The 18325-nt window shown below is 36.9% G+C and overlaps 2 protein-coding genes across 23 annotated transcripts in view; both read left to right on the top strand.

Moving 5' to 3' along the window:
* Nucleotides 1-546: 546 nt before the first annotated feature.
* Nucleotides 547-9098, top strand: LOC146449190 (platelet-derived growth factor receptor alpha-like). 4 transcript variants are annotated; one of them, XM_085101592.1, is made up of 11 exons: nt 547-709; nt 1616-1833; nt 2058-2242; nt 2960-3052; nt 3404-3481; nt 3884-3949; nt 4707-4886; nt 5249-5460; nt 6304-6344; nt 6799-6895; nt 7452-9098. In XM_085101592.1, the coding sequence occupies exons 1-11, from the start codon at nt 660-662 to the stop codon at nt 7636-7638; spliced, it is 1407 nt and encodes a 468-aa protein (XP_084957718.1). In that variant the 5' UTR covers nt 547-659; the 3' UTR covers nt 7639-9098. The 4 variants fall into 4 exon arrangements, with proteins under 4 accessions (XP_084957718.1, XP_084957717.1, XP_084957719.1 ...); XM_085101591.1 differs by having other exon boundaries at nt 3401-3481; XM_085101594.1 differs by lacking the exon at nt 547-709 and adding an exon at nt 1156-1202 and having other exon boundaries at nt 3401-3481.
* A 6202-nt stretch (nt 9099-15300) lies between these two features.
* The window catches only part of LOC146449188 (uncharacterized), a 38949-nt gene continuing 35924 nt past the window's right edge, over nt 15301-18325 (top strand). For 10 of the 19 annotated variants that reach the window (XM_085101545.1, XM_085101540.1, XM_085101553.1 and 7 more), the window contains exon 1: nt 15308-15448. The gene's annotated coding sequence lies outside the window, so the exon portion shown is untranslated. Of the gene's footprint in view, nt 15449-18325 lie in introns of all 19 variants that reach the window. The other 9 variants (XM_085101555.1, XM_085101547.1, XM_085101543.1 and 6 more) reach the window with 7 other exon arrangements.

Here is an 18325-nt window from a genome sequence, read left to right as displayed (position 1 = left end):
TTTTGGTCACAAGACCTTCTTGTGATCATGGAATAATTTTTAAGCATGAAAGGGGAATGCAAGAAGAAATTTATGCATAGCAATTGTGTGTTGAGATGCAGTTGGCTTATCGATTCTGTCGGCTTATCAGTTTCAAAGTCAAGTAAATAGGAACAAATTGTTCTGAATTCCCATCCTCCATCATTTGATTGTATTATAAAAGGCCCCAAAAGTAGGGAAGTTGTGATTCCATTATCTTAGTAAATCCCCTAAATTAGACCATCCTGCTATTAGAAAAATCGCACCCATTTTGCTTTGGAAACAATAATTTGTCTGTTATCTTGGATAAACATGTTTACTTGGTGTGGGATGTAGAAGGTGAGAAAAACTTAGAGTAATCTGGGAAATTCAAGCGCATTCTTAAAATGCTGAATGCTCCATTCTGTAGCTAGTTTTTCTTATCCTTTCTTGACGATTGTTTCCATTCCATATCAGTCACTATTAATTAAGGCCTCTGCTAGTTATTGTGCATGTTATGTTCTTGTTTATTTTTCTCCCCATTAAGTAAACCCCCCAAAGAGGAAGGGGATGAGTCTATACAAGAGCGTAAGACCTCCATAAATGCAGTTGCCTACATAACAGCTGGTTTCGCGTTGCTTCTGTTGCTGATAGTTTCAAATATGATTGGCATCTGGTGCTACAGCAAGTCACATTACAAGAAAATCAAAAGGTTTGTATCTCTGAGGGTCTTAACACTTTTCTGTCTAGGTTTTACGAAATCCCGAAGATGTTAAGCAGGGTTACCCCCCCCCCCCCCCCCTCATTCCGCCCTTGCTCATAACTTCAAAAGCATTTAAGCTGACCAAGTATTCTGTACTTTCAAACTCTTATCTTCAACACCGAATAAACGTAACGGATTGGACTGGGTAGGTTACTTACGGTTTGAACTGAGCAATATCTATACTACCATGACACATTCAAACACAAAAGACTGGTACTGGAGTATAGTCGCTCATTTTTCTTTTCTTGATAGGTATCAAAGAACTTACCAAGCACAAGCAACACGTTTCTAAGGCCAACTTGCAATGAAGGATTTCAATCCGCATGCCTAAATCTCAGCAGAGGAACTGGGGATATATACTTTTTTTTACCTCGTTTGCTACTACGCTGAGAAGGCTTCAACCGAATCTTAAAATTCCAGTCTGGTTTTTATAGCTTACTTGGTTAGCTAAACTTTCATCCTAACCATGCTGAAAGAGTTAGATGTTAGTGCAATATAATATCGTCCCGAATGAAAATTAAAGAGAAGTTTAAATTTTGACGTAGAAAACTATGGCGATTTAAATGGAAACGTTTCATTAATGGCCACTTTTCTCTCACGCAATTTCAATTGCAGCGGTACAGAAGTTTGATATTCAATAACCACAGGTAAATATCTTGATGAAATTGCCAAAGATACAAGCAATAAAATTTCATTACCCTAATAAACAAGGCGGACATGTCAGCCTTCCCTGAAGTTCCCCATACTGTTGCTGTTGTAAGTCGTGAACAAGCTGTTTTAGCACTTAACGAAAATAGAAAAAAACAAAAAAATGTTCAGTTGTATTTGAAGTATTAATTGTTGATTTTCCTCCAGAACGGCTCGCTCACAACGCCAAATTGTTCCCCTCGACAAGTGGGAAATACTTCCTGAGCAAATAGAATACGAAGAAGAGCTGGGCCGAGGGGCATTTGGCGTGGTTCATAAAGCAACTCTAAGAAGACGAGCAGGAATTGAGGTATTTAAAACTGGAAAACGACTGCGAAAAGGACCAAAGAGGGCATCTCAGATGGTTGCTGTCAAAGTTTTGCAAGGTAATTTAGAATCGATCCGTGTACTGGCTGCAAGTCTGAGGCTCAACATTGAACCAGAGTCTGATGATCGATTTAATGAGCGACTTATAGCAAAGATGTCGATGCTGTTGAGGCTGAAAAGAGCCAAGCATTCGTCTCTATCCAAATTAGCTCAAATTGTGATTAAAGGAGTGTTAATAGAAACGTTATGCTGTGATTAATGTGGAGTTACTTGTTTTATATAGATGATGCAACTGAGGCACAAAAGGAGCAATTCATGTCTGAGATTAAGCAGATGAAGCTGTTGGGTTTCCACCAGAATATCGTATCCCTTGTTGGATGTTGCATGCTTCAGGAACATAAGTTCCTGGTGATAGAGTACGTGGCATTTGGTGACCTTTTGCAGTGGTTACGCAGGCGGAGAAGAATGGTATGATATTCGATGAGTAAAAGCAATAGAAAGCTTACCATATTAAGTGTTACACTCAAATTACTATAGCATATAAATAAATAAATCAATCAATCAATAAATCAATAAATCAATAAATTAATCAATCAATCAATCAATCAATCAATCAATAAATAAATAAATAAATAAATAAATAACATGAAAGCACCGCCATTGAGTAAGCTGGAGTAGGAACCCTTAACAACAACGCGAAGCACTTGAGCTACGGTTCCAGCATTATTGTTACTGACATATTCATAATCTAACTGAAAAGATTTTTCTAACCTATTTAAATGAAAATGATGCCTAGTTTATTGCTAATTACTTTATTGTTACTGATGTTTCTTCTTTATGTCTATTGAAAGTCTTGGATTCCCCGCCCCCCCTCCTGTTGTTCGCCCGAGAGTTAACAAACCTATAGTGAATATGTTAAATTGGCGTCCGTACGTCTCACAAGACGATGCAGTATAGAGCCATATCTCATTACTATTAATTTTATCCCATTTCTAATTAATCGATTGACTATACAAAAAAAAACATTTCAGAGTGAAAAACAAAGCAATTAAATGAAACATAATAGCATGTTCAAATTATAACTTATCCTTCCCTCAAAAGGCCTATTATAATTCAACCTAAATCATTCGGTAATATACTTTTAGAAACTGTGTTCATTGCTCATGACTTATGATTAATTTTTAGATCAATATGCCTAAAATCTGTCAAGCAAAATGCTATGAAGACAAAGACGTCGTCAAAGATGGGAGAGCAACAACAGACTTTAATAAAGTACAGGTACCGTTTAAAACGTTTTCACCAGTATATAAAATTGCCTGTCAACAAGCCACACGAAGATGTCATTGTTCACTTATATTTTTCAGATCTTTCTTTTAACAATTGTCTGTAATTAGTTACACGTTTGGTCTTAGGTTATCCGGAGGGGCCTAATGCCATGCTCCTTTCACTTGGGTGTCAAAGACAAATACACAAAAACAACGTAACGTAACGTAACATAACGTAATCTAGTGTGAAAGTGGAATGTTCATAATTCTTATAGCGTGTAGCAGAATGCTTCATTGGTTTCTTTCTTTCTTTCTTTTTTGGCTATGTATTTATTCATTTATACTTTTTTGTACTCTGAAGCAGAAGGAAGGGGATCAAATACCAGTGGAAAAGGAATCAATTGTTGTTGACATGGCCTTGTCTTCACAGGATCGCCCCGAAGTAAGTAAGCACATATTAACCCTATCTAGAGCGTCGTCTTCAGTGGTGTAGCCCTCCCGCCCTAACACCGAGAGTATGAAACTATGAAAATGACACTTGGAGAATAAATAGCATGTTCAAAGATGCTTCCTTTGCGGTCTACAATGGGAGTCGATGATGTTATACCCCTTTGGAGTTAGGTCATGCTTGCGAAGCGGCGGCCATCATGAATCCCGGTCTTGAATTTCTCTAAAACGTCAGAAAACTACAAAAATAGACAGACAAGTAATCGAAACCAAGAGTAGAACACTAAAATGAACTAAAAACTTAAACATTACAGGAATAATTATTTTCTGCAAAAATGTTCCTGTCAAAACATGTTTCCCATGGTATTATGGTACTTAGTGTCATTTTCCCTTTCAGACGAGCAACGCTATCCAGATAAAGATTGTGGGAGATCAGCCACTGGTAGATGAAACCTCAGTGAAGGTAGAATATATTCCATCAAAGCGTAAATAATATGACATATTGGAAATGATTTGAGTTCAAGTCAAATATATTAGTGTTTAGTTTCTTTTCCACAACCTGATTAACCTTTAAAAAAAATTAAGTGAATTTTGAATGAACCGTATCATAAAGTAGGTGCTAGTGGATACCTGGACAGACGTCTGTCTAAATCTTTATGAAATTGCACCAGACCTGCACACCTAAGCGTCAAGATGAAAACGTTTCCCAAATTTGCGTTCGTTGGATTAGATCAGTCAAGTATTTTTTCCAAGTCCAGGAAGAACAATCAATAAACGCTGAGTGATAATTAATTCAAGCAAATCTTCTGACTCTACATGCTTGCTTCATGCTTTTTTGCTTATTGTCTTTTTAACCTTGTTGGCTTAAATTACGTTATGCCACGTTTTGTTTTTATTTTGGAGATTTCTGACGTTTACTCATTAAAAAGATTCGTCAATAGCCACTCAAGCATTCATACGTTTTGCCTCTTAGCCAAATCATGTAGCAAACATACTGTATTTTAATTTGCTCAAACAGTTAATTGACCAGTTGAGTTCTTTTCATCATATTTGACTTTTTTTCCGACAAAGAAGGATTGTTTGTCAAACTGGAGAGCAAAAGTAGTGATTTGGGAATGTATTTTCTATATCTCCTTGGTACGCTCATTTGCATCACCTAGTGTGTTTAATACAACAGAACAAAACATGGTTGAGACTCGCCTCCTATTTATGAAATTTAGGGCCATGACTGTGAGGATCTCCTTGACCAAGAATTGTTGTCAGTTCCATCAACATCAAATGGAAGCAGCCCTGCTGCCGCCTTCTCGACAGAGAATCTTGAGGATAGTGATGATGAAGAGAAGAAAAACTTTTCCACCAAACAGCTTTTTTGTTTTGCTTGGCAGATTGCAAAGGGAATGGTAATTATTCCAATTGTGTTCAACGCAGTCATAAAAATTGCCTTCAGCTTGTTCTTGTTTAGTATAACCCAATTCAACTTCGGCTTTGTTTCAGACATATGGCACCAAGTTTCATGCTGTGCGCTGTAATTGGGTGAAACCATTACCTTATGGTTTAGTAGCCCACTGGGTTATGAGAAATGTTTTGTACAAACCGTATGAAAAATTTCTGTCATAGGAAATTAGTTGATTGCACGTGCATTCCTAGCGATCGAGCAAAACACTTCCGCGGTTCCTTCCGACAAGTGGTCGTCTACCTTTCTGCAATAATGGCCACTTATTGTCATATAATTTATTTTTTTCTTGTTTATGGTTTTGTTTAGAATCATCTTGCTGAAAATAATTTTGTTCACCGGGACCTGGCCGCTCGTAACGTGCTTGTTGGCTGTGACAACAAGGTGAAAGTGTCGGACTTTGGGTTGATGCGCCAAATATATGAAGATGTCAATACTCTAGAAAACACGAGGAAGCTACCAGTGAAATGGATGGCACCAGAAGCACTTTATCAAAACATTTGCACTACCAAAAGTGATGTGTAAGTAGATAGTTTCCTAGTAGTTTTCAATTTTAGTATCTAATTTCTCTGGTATAAGGGTAGTAATTTATGTTACCCTCAGGTCAAATGTTTTATTGTTTTTTCTTGTTTACATATCTGCCTTTTTATTTATTAAGTTAGTTACTCGGTTATTTGGTTTCCTGATAAAAGTTATGTAAACTGTGTTTGTTTGTATATTCACGGTCAGACTAGTTTTCAATTACTACTCCCGTCACACCTCAGCTGGATGAATAGCCTGCGTGCAGACGTCTCGTATTTCTTCCTACGTCGAAAAACGGACGTCTGGGCCATGGCGGTTTTAATCGCGTTCCGGTATCCTGTTGTTTCTCAAGGACGCGTGGACCGCGCTCTGATTGGATGCCAAACAAATGTCCTTTGTGCGTGAAATGTTTTGGTCTACTCTTATTGGTCATTCAATGAATAATTATGAATAATTATGCTCGCGTAAATTTTGTGCGAAAAACATGGCGGCAAAATGTGCTCGATGTGTGTGTGTGTGTGAGTTATGTTTTTAGGCCATTACGAAGCATAACGATCGAAATCTCGTTGAAGGACGTGAAGTTTTTAAGGTTACCGACGAAATTGCATCGCTCGACTTTGCTGTGACCCATGCACCACCATATATACGCAGAAATTGTGTTGGAAAGCTCCGAAAGCGACGTGCTCTCATCAACAACTTGAGAAATGTCGAGGAGGAAATTTACAACGTGTACTGTGTTAAAGCTTCGAAGGTAGAGCTACTGGTCCAAAAAAGGAAAAAGATTGTCGAAAACGACGATGTTGAATTAAGTTAATATCTGTTTCCTTCATGTTTTTACATAGCTGGGCCTTTGGTGTTCTTCTCTGGGAAATGTCGACTTTAGGTAAGTGAACCAATCACACCTCTATCTTTTTTTAAAACATATTCTGTCCTTTTTCATTCAGGTACGGAGATATTACCATTATTTTACAATAATTCCACTTCTCAGACAGCCTTATTAAATTGAATATCTTCATTGTTTAAGGTGCAATATCAGAATCACTCAGACGTCCGAAATTACTAAGGCCAGTAAGACAAAGGGGAGATTTTGATAAGTGCTATATGAAAGCATTAATGTCAATCTCTGGGGCTTGTGGGTAAGTGGAGAGGTTGTTTAGTCGCTTAGAGTCATCCTGTCTCTTCTACTACCACTGGGTATGCACAAAAGGTTTTTTAGCCCACGAATCAAATTGTTGATACAGCTGTCAAATCATGATAAAACATTTACAAAAGCGAGAAATAATGTTCTTACCTTTGTTTACTGGCTGACTAACTCTTACAATCCTCATACAATTCAGGAGGTGTTCCATACCCGACATTGACTAATTCAGAGCTGTACCACCTACTGAACACTGGTTATCGCATGGAAAGGCCAGATATGTGCTGTGAAGAAGTGTAAGTTTCTGAATTTCTTTTTGCCAAATTAAGACAACATGCCGAATCTGGATTTGTTAACTTTCGAATCTAGGAAATGATATAGCTGAGAAATTTCACACCACAGACACTGTATATATCCTTTGATGCTCCACTTTAAGTGTCCTCATCTTACAAGCGTGTTACATAACGTTTTGGATGGGTTTGTCAAATTCGAATTAACAAACGAAAAAGATGGATGCAAAAGTGATTGGTAAAAGTCATTGTAAAGAAAAATCGTCCTTTGAGAGCGACAGGTCTGTAAGACCTTATGAAAATTACATCAGAACTAGTGTGCCAAGGACTTGGAAAAGATGCACCTAAAACCATGGAAACAGAACTTGTTTTAAATGTTTCCATTTGTTTTTAAGCCAACAGTTAATATGTTTGCTAAATTGTTGGGTTTGTAATTCATTTGCCTATAGATTATTTATCATTGCTGGTGAAACAACAAAACAGTCCAAACATTTATTAATTGAAAGAAATGTGATGGTATATTTCTTTTTATTAATTGTTTCCATGTCCCAATCCATAACAGATATGAAATGATGACGGAATGCTGGAGGGAAGATCCTTGTATTCGTCCCAATTTCTTTCAACTGATTGAAAAACTGGAAACGCTAATGCAGATGGATGTGCCATACTTGGACGTCAGAAAGCACGATGAAGCCAGTCCTTACTACAATGTCCCTTCTGGAGCTAGCGCTGCCGACGATAGAGTGTAATAAGTCAATAAATGAGATTTTCACAAAAACTAGGAAATGCCATGTAAATTGAAGGAAACATGGAAGAGTGCTTACAGAAGCTAAGGTCTAAAATGAGTTAGCTATATTCTGGGAAGGAACGTTTAGTACAAAAAAATATAAGCTTATATTTTAAGAGGCAACTCAGGTTATGTATCGTTAAGTTGTTTACTTAAGGCAGCTTTAAGACACAAGCTTTGAGTAGCATTCTAGTAGTTTCATCAACTGTGAATTTTTATCTGTGTGACAGTTGCATAGTGTTATGTAAAAGAATTTCTAGGTTAATTTAATCTCTCACTTTTGTATGCAACCTGTAATACCCAGACTTAACTCAGATACTTGCCTTAATACGTTGTCTTCCCTCGCTTCTATTAGTCAGTCTATGTAATAGGGTCTTGGGAATTGTTTAGAGATCAACGTGACATGTTAATGTAAACGATTCATTTTCATTTCGTAAAAGTAGGGTCAAGATGCGTGGGTCATCACGTGTCACGTTGGTTACACCGGTTTCTTTCCGTTCTTTTTCTTCGGCCGTCCAGTTGCCGAAGTTCCACGTTATCGTGTCAGATGCATTGAGTTAGGATCATTTTTGAATTTTGTTTGTAGTTCAGCGATTTAAGGAACCGGCTGTAAATTTGTTTTTGGCTTTAGTTGTTTTAAGTGAGTGAGCGTATTTCTAATCACTGATATAATCAAAAACAAGAAAAGTTATGGTTTTGAGATAAACGGGCTTAAAACGTAAAAATTTGAAAGTTCAAAAACGTTGTTATCCTGGTGTATATTAGGTATACCCCTAAACTATGCCTTATTTTGCAGTTCTCAACACGTTCATCAATGTGAGAGGCCCACAACTATTAGGGGAAAAAAGTTGAAAAGTTATGGGGGTGGTCAACCATATCACATATAGGAGGGGGTTAACTTTTTTAAAGAGTAGATCTTCACAAGACCATCTTGGTGTAAAAACTTTTTCCATTCTCAATATTCGTCGTTAAAGTTGATTTTCCAGGTTTTGATGCCGGTAGGCTCTACTGTGGAGTTTTTGTTTAGCGATTTATTAATAATGTTTGCAGCGCATGTTTGTTAGATCTACAGGCCGTAGTTGAATTTAGTAGCTGTTTATGTCAAGGTACTTCAGCTGACATGGCTTTCTTTTTCAAATCGGAACAGATAGTAGCCGCTATGAGTTGAAAGTAATGGAAATAATTGTTTGTTTTATTTCCTTGTTTGCTTCCTTTTTTATAATAATAATTTAATAATAATAATTTTACTATAGTTTATGAACTGGTACTGCAATGAGTTTATATATATATATTTTTTGCCGTAAGGAATGTAATCAATGTAAGACCTGTAAACTGTAAAATATTGTTTTGTAATTAGTTTCTGTGTGTTGCATTAAAACGATAATAATAAAAAAGACCATCTTGGTGTCAAAAACTCATAAAAACCCCCTGTCAAATATTGACAGAGTTATGGCATCATGTGCAATTGGTACTCTAAGGGGTAATTAAAACCGTTACAATTGTAAATGACTCTTGGTATGTTCCGTTCAATTTCTTGTGCTTCAATTCTAAAACTAATGCTTTTTGTGTTAAGGTTAGGGAGAAGGAAGGAGTAATCCCAGGATTCCACGATTATAAGAGTTTACTATACTATACTTAAAAAAGCTTTAGTCACGTCGACACATCGCCTTTGCAAACTATTTATGCAAGCCACTGAACTGAAACATCATATCCCGTAGGACACGAGCATTTATTGTCTAACCATCTTAGCAGATGGTCACATCCGCGAAGAAACCATATTTTATGCAGATTCTATTTATGAGAGTATTTTAATTGTGTCATTCACACTTGGGAATCACGTTATTTTGTTTTGGATGTCGCCGTAATGTTTGTAAAATTTTGTGAATAACAATGCTTTTCTTTCTTTGGAGTTTTTTTTTATTCTTTGTTGTTTTGATGGCTTATTTGCTCCGGCTATGAGCCAGTATACAGAGCACGAAGAACTTGAGGCCGTCCTTGCCACTCAAGAGTTACTTGCTTTTGAGAGCGTAGACAAATCCGAGTGCTTGGGGGATGAATTCGATAAAAGTGCACGTCAGTCCAAAAGCCTACCACAGTGAACGAAATTGAGCAAAGAGAAAGAGAATTCCAAAGAAAACTCGATAAAGAACCACGTGGTCAGTAAACGTCTATCGAGCCAGGGCTGAATACCGAAACACACCAATTGAACCCTTGGAGTGAGTATAAGTCCGTTCTAGTTGATATGAGCACCAACCCCGTGGAAGAGGTAAATTGCTGGCTTACAAGATTCATATCGAAAGTCATGAGAGGTGATGGCAAGCCGTACCCATGTGCTCTATATACGCATTACTATGCTCTATATAGTCATTAGCACGCTCTACATAGAGCATACTAATTAGGCTTTTAGACAAAGGAAAACACAAGAAATCATTAGTATGCTCTATACAGAGCATACTAGTGAGTAGTTATTTTACCCCACAATTTCCCCGTTCTTCAAAGCCCCCGCTTCTTTACATAATTTAAGACAGCTTATGGGATATAGAGCACACAAATACTAGGTACTGATTATCTGAGTGGAAGGGGGGGGGGGGGGGGGAGGCAATTTTCTAAATAATGTTTAAACCCGAGCAGCAGAGTTTTATCCGGATTTAAAACCACGAGGCGCAGCCGAGTGGTATTAGACCCGATAAAACACGTGCTGTGAGTTTTTTGAACGGCTTCCAAAACATTCCTGGAAAGGCGTGTGTCAAGAGAGTTCATAACAATGATGCTTTTGTAAACGTTGGGAATTAGCATACGAGAAAAACATTAAACACCACATACTAATAGGAGAAGGTTTTATCGGGTTTTAAAACCACTGCACGTGATGTTTTATTGACCATTTGATAGGTCAATGGCCTTGTGAATTATGAATGAGTTTTTGAAATATCAAAAAAATATATATCAGCATTTTTGTAAACACGACTATCAAAACTTTGTTGCCACGGAAACGTTTCAAGTCATAAGAAAACTTTTAATGATGGAAGTCAAAGTATATGAAATGGATATATTTGAACTGCAGATGAAAGAATAAATCACTTCACCTGGAGCCACTGGTATAGCCGAGAAAGTAGCAAATCGATCGCGACTTTTGAAAAGATCACGTTACTTTTTAATTTGCAAAACCGATCTTTTTTTTTGAAATAGCCACTGGCAAACTATGTTATAATTACACATTGACAAAAGGCCAGTTTCCAGTCGGATTCAATTGATAGCCCAGCCGAATGAAAGTTCATATGATTTTACCTTGTTGACATGTATGGAGCATTCTCTTCTATTTCGAACAAGACAAAAATAAGACCCCAATTACCTTTGCTGCTGTTGTGTCTTTCTCTCAAGTGGCGGAAACTTTTCAATAGATTAGGTGCGAAGATGTGCTTAAGAAAAAAGTAAAAAGTGTCTAACAAAAGTGTTTAACAAAAGAGCTTTTATTAGGCTCATAGCGCATTTTTAATAAATCAATGGTAAACAATGTGTTATGTAGCCTTTTTTTTTACTTCTGTACAGCTGACTAAAAAACAAAAACACAAAGAGTCAATACAGCCAAAAAACGAACACTTAAAACAATCAGTTTTTCTTTCTTTTCAACGCAACAATGAAGCTTAACTGTTGCAAAACAAATAACTATCAGAATTATTAAATGTACATTGCCGTTTTGGTTCGCATTGTCCAGTCCAACCACAGGTCACCGAAGCGTATGTGACACATTACCATGCAAGCGTGATTTAAGAGTTTGTATGGAGTTAAAATTAAATCGAAATTTAGACAAAAATTTTTCCTAAAAAACCCACGAAAAATAAACTAAAGTCTGATTAAGCTTACCCGGTGTGTTTTGCTTTGTTTTCAATGTTCTTCAGTGCTTCCAAACGCTGTTTTGAGCGGTTTATCTCTCAGCAGCTGGTCCACGTGTATCACTGTATTATGTTAATGGAAAGGTAGGAAACTACAAGTCGAATTTCAATGAAATTTGGCCCGTCATTTAAGGAGAGCACTTCGAAAACCTCGCTAAAATTTGCTTGAAACTTAAGCTTTGCTTACCTGCCTCACCATATGGCAAGAAGGATGATGTGCAGTCCCTCCTGGGTAGCTCATTTACAGAGGAGTTCATTTATTGAGACACAGGCCTTCGTTGAAAACAAAGTTCATTTCAAATCCGGTGCCATTTTTGCCGCCGACCGAGCCGTGTCCCTGGAATGTTGGAGCAAACTCACGATCAAACCTAGGCACGAGTACTAAAATGTGCCCAGCCGGGGAAATCCACGGGAAATCCACAAACTCTTAAATCACGCTTGGGTGGTAATCTGTGTCACATACGCTTTGGTGACCTGTGTTCCATCTTCTTACAAGACTTAACTTTGCCTTAATTTATGCTTTAATGAAAAAATAAGGGCGTGCGCAAATATAAAACAAAAAAAAAAAAAACCCAATTACCTTGCTGTTGTTGTGTCTTTCTCTCAAGTGGCGGAAACTTTTGAACAAATTAGGCGCGAAGATATGAGGATTCCATGTGCTTAAGCAAAAAATAAAAAGTGTCAAACGACTGTTTTAACAACAGAGATTTCTAAATCACCGGTAAACAGTGTCGTATTTAGTATTTTGTACCTCTGTATAGCTGACTAACAAACAAAAACATACAGAGTCAATGTAGCCTAAAAACGAACATAAAACGAATTATTTACTTTACATTGCCGTTTTGGTTCATATAGTCAAGTCCAACTTCTTACAAGTCTTGAGTTTGCCTTAATTAGTGTTTTGATGTAGCAATAAGGGCGTGCGCAAATATAATCGAGGGTTTGAATATTTTCATGACCATGAAATACAAGCTTACAATATTGGAAAAGTCGTGCTTCAATAGAGCTTATTCCAGACTGGCTACCATTTTAATATTATTTTGTTCTTATGCAAGTTAGCACTTCTAACCTCGTTCTAAAGTCGAACAATCAAAACAATATTGGGTCTTTCTGCAAGTACCAGAGAATAATCTATTTCATAACGCTCTCATTCATGCCCAGTTCAACTAAGATCTGGGAATAATATTGCTCAGCCGTCTATGCCAAGATGCCACCGCTTGGCATAGGGTAGCACTATTGCGTGATCCACGCGAGATTATTATTATTATTATTATTATTATTATTATTATTATTATTATTATTATTATTATTATTATTATTATCATTGTTATTATTATTATTTTTTGACAGGGTGGGTGGGCGGTTCCTTGTTCACTGCTCTGCTGGCTGAAACTAAACAAGAAAAGAGTGTGCTGCACCAACAGGGTATTTATAGCGGCCTGCTATACACTCTTGCCTGCGTGATGAGTCACCAAGAATATATTATTTTCGCGAGTTTTACTTTTGAATATCATAACCGGTATTATGAATAATATTAAAATGTCATAAGTACGTAAATTATGATCATCCGGGTGAGTGTAGTCCTGAGAAGGACTGTTTGTGGTGACTTTGACTTTCAAAGTCACCACAAACAGTCCTTCTCAGGACTACACTCACCCGGATGACCATAATTTACGTACTTATGACATGACTCCTGGGTTCAAACCATTTACAGTTTTAATATTAAAATGGAAGCCTTTTTTGGCATAAGGTTTGTGGTTTTGTTTTAGCAGGCTTCTAGCTTGCTAAAGTACAAATGATGCTGTATTGAGTGGCTTTTAGGTTAAGTCTGTCAAAGCTGTTTACATATAGCAAAGTAATAAGACTTGAGACTTCACCCTGACAACACCAACAGGGACAATGGAATTGAAATTCCAGAAGCATGGGTGCCCAAGATCAAACAACACTGTAGCCGATCGGTACCAAGGCGGACCGCCGAGGGAACAATTTCTAGTCTGAACGACAAGGAATTAAATCCTCCAATCAACAACAGACTAAGAGAGGATCGAAACGCACCAATCAACACAAACCAAGGTGCTATTTAAACTGTTACGCAATCAGTCGAGTCGACACCATCGCCTGACGTCGCGATCCACATCTATGTGACTCAATCGTGAGACAAACGATTAAACTCAGCTTTCAAGAACAGTAAACTTCTCACGATTACTGTACTTATTTAAGAAAGAGTTCTCTCCTTTGAGTCACAAAGTTAAAAAATAAACAAGCTTACAATTGTACTACAATTGCGCTCACATGTTTGCAGATGCTCGTCAAGCAACTGCAGGAAATTAGATGAACTGGTTTGTATTGTTGGCTTTCTTGGTTAATTAACTCAATGTTCTTTCATTTAACTAGGTGAGGCTGAGACCCACAAAAATTGCTTAATTTACCGGCATGGTACATGGATAATTGCGCTCAATAGAGCGAAAACAAATTTATAAATAACTTTTCAAAGCACATCAATAACAATATTGATATTGGTATTTTTCAATCGGTGACATTAGCATACGCGGAGAAAGAAAAATAGCTGAAAAATTGTGGTAAATTAGGCAAAGGGACCTGAAAAGAGCTTTCGGTAAGCCACAGGTACTCGGAAACTGCGTTCGTTCACCTTGATTACATCAGGGAAAGCTAATTTGTCTAAAAAAGAATATGTCGTTAATGCCGGTCTTCTGAAGTATTTGAAATAACCTGCTTCCTCAAGGCTTCGACAACTACATTTGATAAGCATTTAGAATTAACTTATATTTCCATTATATCGATGATTGTTTCTAGTAATGTTTTCGAGAAATTTTATACAAGAGGTGGCGACGTAAGTGGGTTGTATTTGGCGGTGCCTTTGATTATTTTTGTTGTTGTTGTAGGGTTGTTCCTTTTGAATATTTTATTTAACATTTTTGCCAACGCAATGCTTTATCAAACTGACAAAAGAGCGACAGGGTACCCATGATTTTTTTTCTTAAATTATATGTAAGGTTGTGGCACCAATGCACAGACTTCTTAACATCAGACTAAATTGCTTCAGGAGTTAGGAAAGCAAAAAGAGACGTTTTTAAGACTTATCAATTAGCAGCCACGTTGGACCAAATTAATAAAAACAATGATTGTGAAGCCTGAAGAAACTCCTTTGTTATATGTTTTTGCTAACATTTTTGACCTTGACCCTGCACAAACCACAATATATTTTAAAAGTGTTGGAGCAGTTAACCAATAGAAGCGTTCCTGTCAAGACATTCAACTGTAGTGTGAACATTAAATAAAGGATTATGAACGGTTTCGGACCAACAAAACTTGAAGCACTATTGTTTTCATGGCAAGGTTATATAACCAGTCACTCAATTAACTATTTATGAAGACGCGTCGCTCAGTTGGGCTATGTTGTTCTGGTTCAGTCTTCATAGAGCAGACAATAAACAAAATCTAACCGGAAAGGAAAGCATTGTCGTCATTGAACTACCAGTAAGCCACGCAAAGCATATTAAGCACTTAACTAATTCTCTCCAAGTTAAAACATGGTCTTGTCTTTAACTAAAATATCCTTGAATAGATACAAGATATAAATCCCTTTGACTGTTACACAGTCTCAACTGATTATTAGTGGTCAGTTTTCCTACTATCACAGCAGTAATATTCTAAAGCTCTTACACTTTGCATCAACTAAGATGTGAACCCCAGGAATTTTACTTTCCTTTGTCTTTTAGCTTCACTTACAAAACATAAAAACGCGTCATTCCAATTTTCAAACCGCCCTTTTTAACGTATATTCAATAGATCACGAAATCTAACATGGCGGGCCAGTTTTCTTGCCTCCAAAGCTACAGCTGTAAACGCATCTATCAACAGGTGAGTTCAATGAATATTTCAGGCAAGTGAAGTAAGACATTTAGAGTTTTAAACTTTTTTATTCTCGGAACATAACAGCAACATTTTTATTCAAATGTCTTTCTTTAACTAATGCATTGACTAAATGTATTTCGTAATCGTCGGAATTAAATGCCGGGAAGAGCGCTCTATGGTCCTATTTTTCGTTGGTTGTCTACTTTCCGCTGGAGTGGATTAGGTGAACTACGACTTGCCAGCTTTGTTTTTACAGTGCGTATAATTTAAGCAACATCATTAGTGGTAAATCTGTTTGATGACCATCAAAATCAAAATCGTTTAAAATCGTTCGCCAGATTCGGTCATAAAGCATAAAATGTTGCTAAGTTTAATGCCCTCATGATATTATTTTTACACTCTTTAAAATACATTATAGTGTTTCTCGTACCTTGAAGAAAAATGTAATGTTCAAGTTTTCACTCTAGCCCAAAGTAAAGTGCATCGCACAGCAGACTTACTTAGCAAACTAACTTTTTTGTCTAGGAATATAACAGAACATTTTTATTGAAATTTTCCCTTTAACTACTTCACTGGCCAAAATTTATTTTGTGATCATGGTGAATAAAATAGAAAGAGCGCTCCATGTTTCTATATTGCGTTGGCCCTCTACTTTCTGCTGAAGTGGACTATGAGAACTAAGACTTGGCAGCTTTCTTGTTACAGTGCGTATACTTTAAGCAACACCTGTAGTGGTCAATCTGTTTCATGTCCATACAATTTTAAAGCAAAAACGTTTCTCCGGATTTAGTCATGGAGCATAAAATGCGTAATAACTAAGTTTAATATCCTCATGAAATTATTTTATTCTTTAAAATGCAGTACTAACAGTGTTACTCGTACCTTGAACAAAAGTTTAGTGTTCAAGTTTTCACTCTAGCTCATAGTCAAGTGCATCGCACAGCAGACTTACTTTGCGCACAGAACTTAATGTGAGTGATATCAACGACTGTATGCAGCAATATTCTGCAGAAGAAAGCTTTAAAAGTCGGATTGAAAACAGTGATAGTTGCACCAGCTTAATGTGTTTTGAAAATACCTTGATCTCATACTTGCCAAACCTTGCATACAAAATGAATATGCAACGAAATGCAGGTCGCATAAATTGGTGGGAAGTAAACTGAAATTGTTCAAGCTCTTAGGATATGCATTCCAATATAGAAAAAAAAAATCGACCCGACCACAACATTGAGTGATTAAGCCATGGAATCTTGGATATATTTGATAATACAACACGATTTTCAAAGACGCGTGCTTCACATATTTCTGGTGGATTTCAGCTTGAATCCAGTAAAAGGTGCTACTTATGCTGTTACGCAATCTGTCGACACTATCGCCTGATGAAGACCAGCAGTATAGCGGCCGATACGTCGCGATCCACATCTATGTGACTGAATCGTGAGACAAACGATTAAACTCAGCTATCAAGAAGAGTAAACAAATCACGATCACCGTACTTATTTAAGACATTATTGTCTACTTTAAGTCACAAAGTTAAAAAATAAACGAGCTTAAAATTGTACTACAATTGCGCGCACATGTTTGCAGATGCTCGATCGCCTAGCAACTGCACAAATGAACTGGTTTGCATTGTTGCTTTTCTTGTTTAATTACTTTTAAAACAGATTAACTCGATCTTCTTTCTTTTAACTAAGTGAAGCTGAAACCCACAAAAATTGCTTAAAGTACCTGCATGGTGTATTGATGATTGCGCTAAATAGAGCGAAAACAAAATTCATAAGTAACTTTTCAAAGCACATCAATAACAATGTTTTTAGCGGTATTTTTCAATCGGTGTCATAAGCATTCACGGAAAAAGGAAAATAGCTGAAAAATAATGGTAAATTAGGCGAAGGGACTGAAAAAGGTCATTTGGTAAGCCACAGGTACTCGGAAAATGCGGCCGGTCACCTTGATTACATCAAGTGAAACTAATTTTTCTGAGAAAGAATATGTCGTGACTGCCAGTTTTCCTAAAGTATTTGAAATAACCTTCTACTCGAGGCTTCGACAACTACATTTGATAAGCATTTAGAATTAACTTATATTTCCATTATATTGATTATCGTTTCTAGTAATGTTTTCGGGAAATTGTAAGAGGTGGTGACTTAAGTGGGTTGTATTTGGCGGTGCCTTTGATTTCTCGTTTTTGTTGTAGGGTTGTTCCTTTTGAATATTTAATTGAACAGTTTTGCCAACGCAATGCTTTATTAAACTGACGAAAGAGCGATAGGATTACCCATGAATTTTTTTTCTTAAATTATGTGTAAGGTAGTAGCACCATTGCATAGGCTCGCTAACATGAGACAAAATTGCTTCAGGAGTAAGGGCAGCAAAAAGAGATGTTTTCAAGACTTATCAATTAGCGGCCACGTTGGACCAAATTAATAAAAGGCAATGCTTGTGAAACCTGACAAACTCCTTTGTTTTATGTTTTTGTTAGCATTTTTGGCCTTGACCATGCACAAACCACAATAATATTTTAAAAGTGTTGGAGCAACTGACCAATAGAAACGTTCCTGTTAAGATATTCAACTGTAGTGTGAACATTAAACAAAGGATTGTAAACGGTTGCGGCCCAACATTAATTGAAGCACTATTGTTTTCATGCCAAGGTTATATAACAAGTCCCCTAATTAACGCTTTATATAAAAGCACGCTGCTGAGTTGGGCTATGTTGCTCTGGTTCAGTCTTCATAGAGCAGTCGATAAACGAAACCTAACCAGAAAGGAAAGCATTGTCGTCATTGATACTTCTATTATAAATGTATTTTTCTCTATTGATCACCAGCACCAGTAAGCCATGCAAAACATATTAAGCACTTAACCAATTCTCTTCAAGTT

The sequence above is a fragment of the Pavona decussata genome, unplaced genomic scaffold (genome assembly GCF_977016875.1).
Source record: "Pavona decussata unplaced genomic scaffold, jaPavDecu1.1 SCAFFOLD_602, whole genome shotgun sequence".
Classification (NCBI taxonomy): domain Eukaryota; kingdom Metazoa; phylum Cnidaria; class Anthozoa; order Scleractinia; family Agariciidae; genus Pavona; species Pavona decussata.
This window is presented reverse-complemented; position numbering and strand designations above follow the sequence as displayed.

Excerpts from the sequence above, each read along its gene's own strand:
- LOC146449190 (XM_085101591.1), top strand. The coding sequence starts at position 660 with ATGATTGGCATCTGGTGCTACAGCAAGTCACATTACAAGAAAATCAAA. Across the intron at positions 2,243-2,959 it reads TACGCAGGCGGAGAAGAATG|ATCAATATGCCTAAAATCTG; the intron begins GTATGATATTCG and ends ATTAATTTTTAG. Across the intron at positions 5,461-6,303 it reads TGCACTACCAAAAGTGATGT|CTGGGCCTTTGGTGTTCTTC; the intron begins GTAAGTAGATAG and ends GTTTTTACATAG.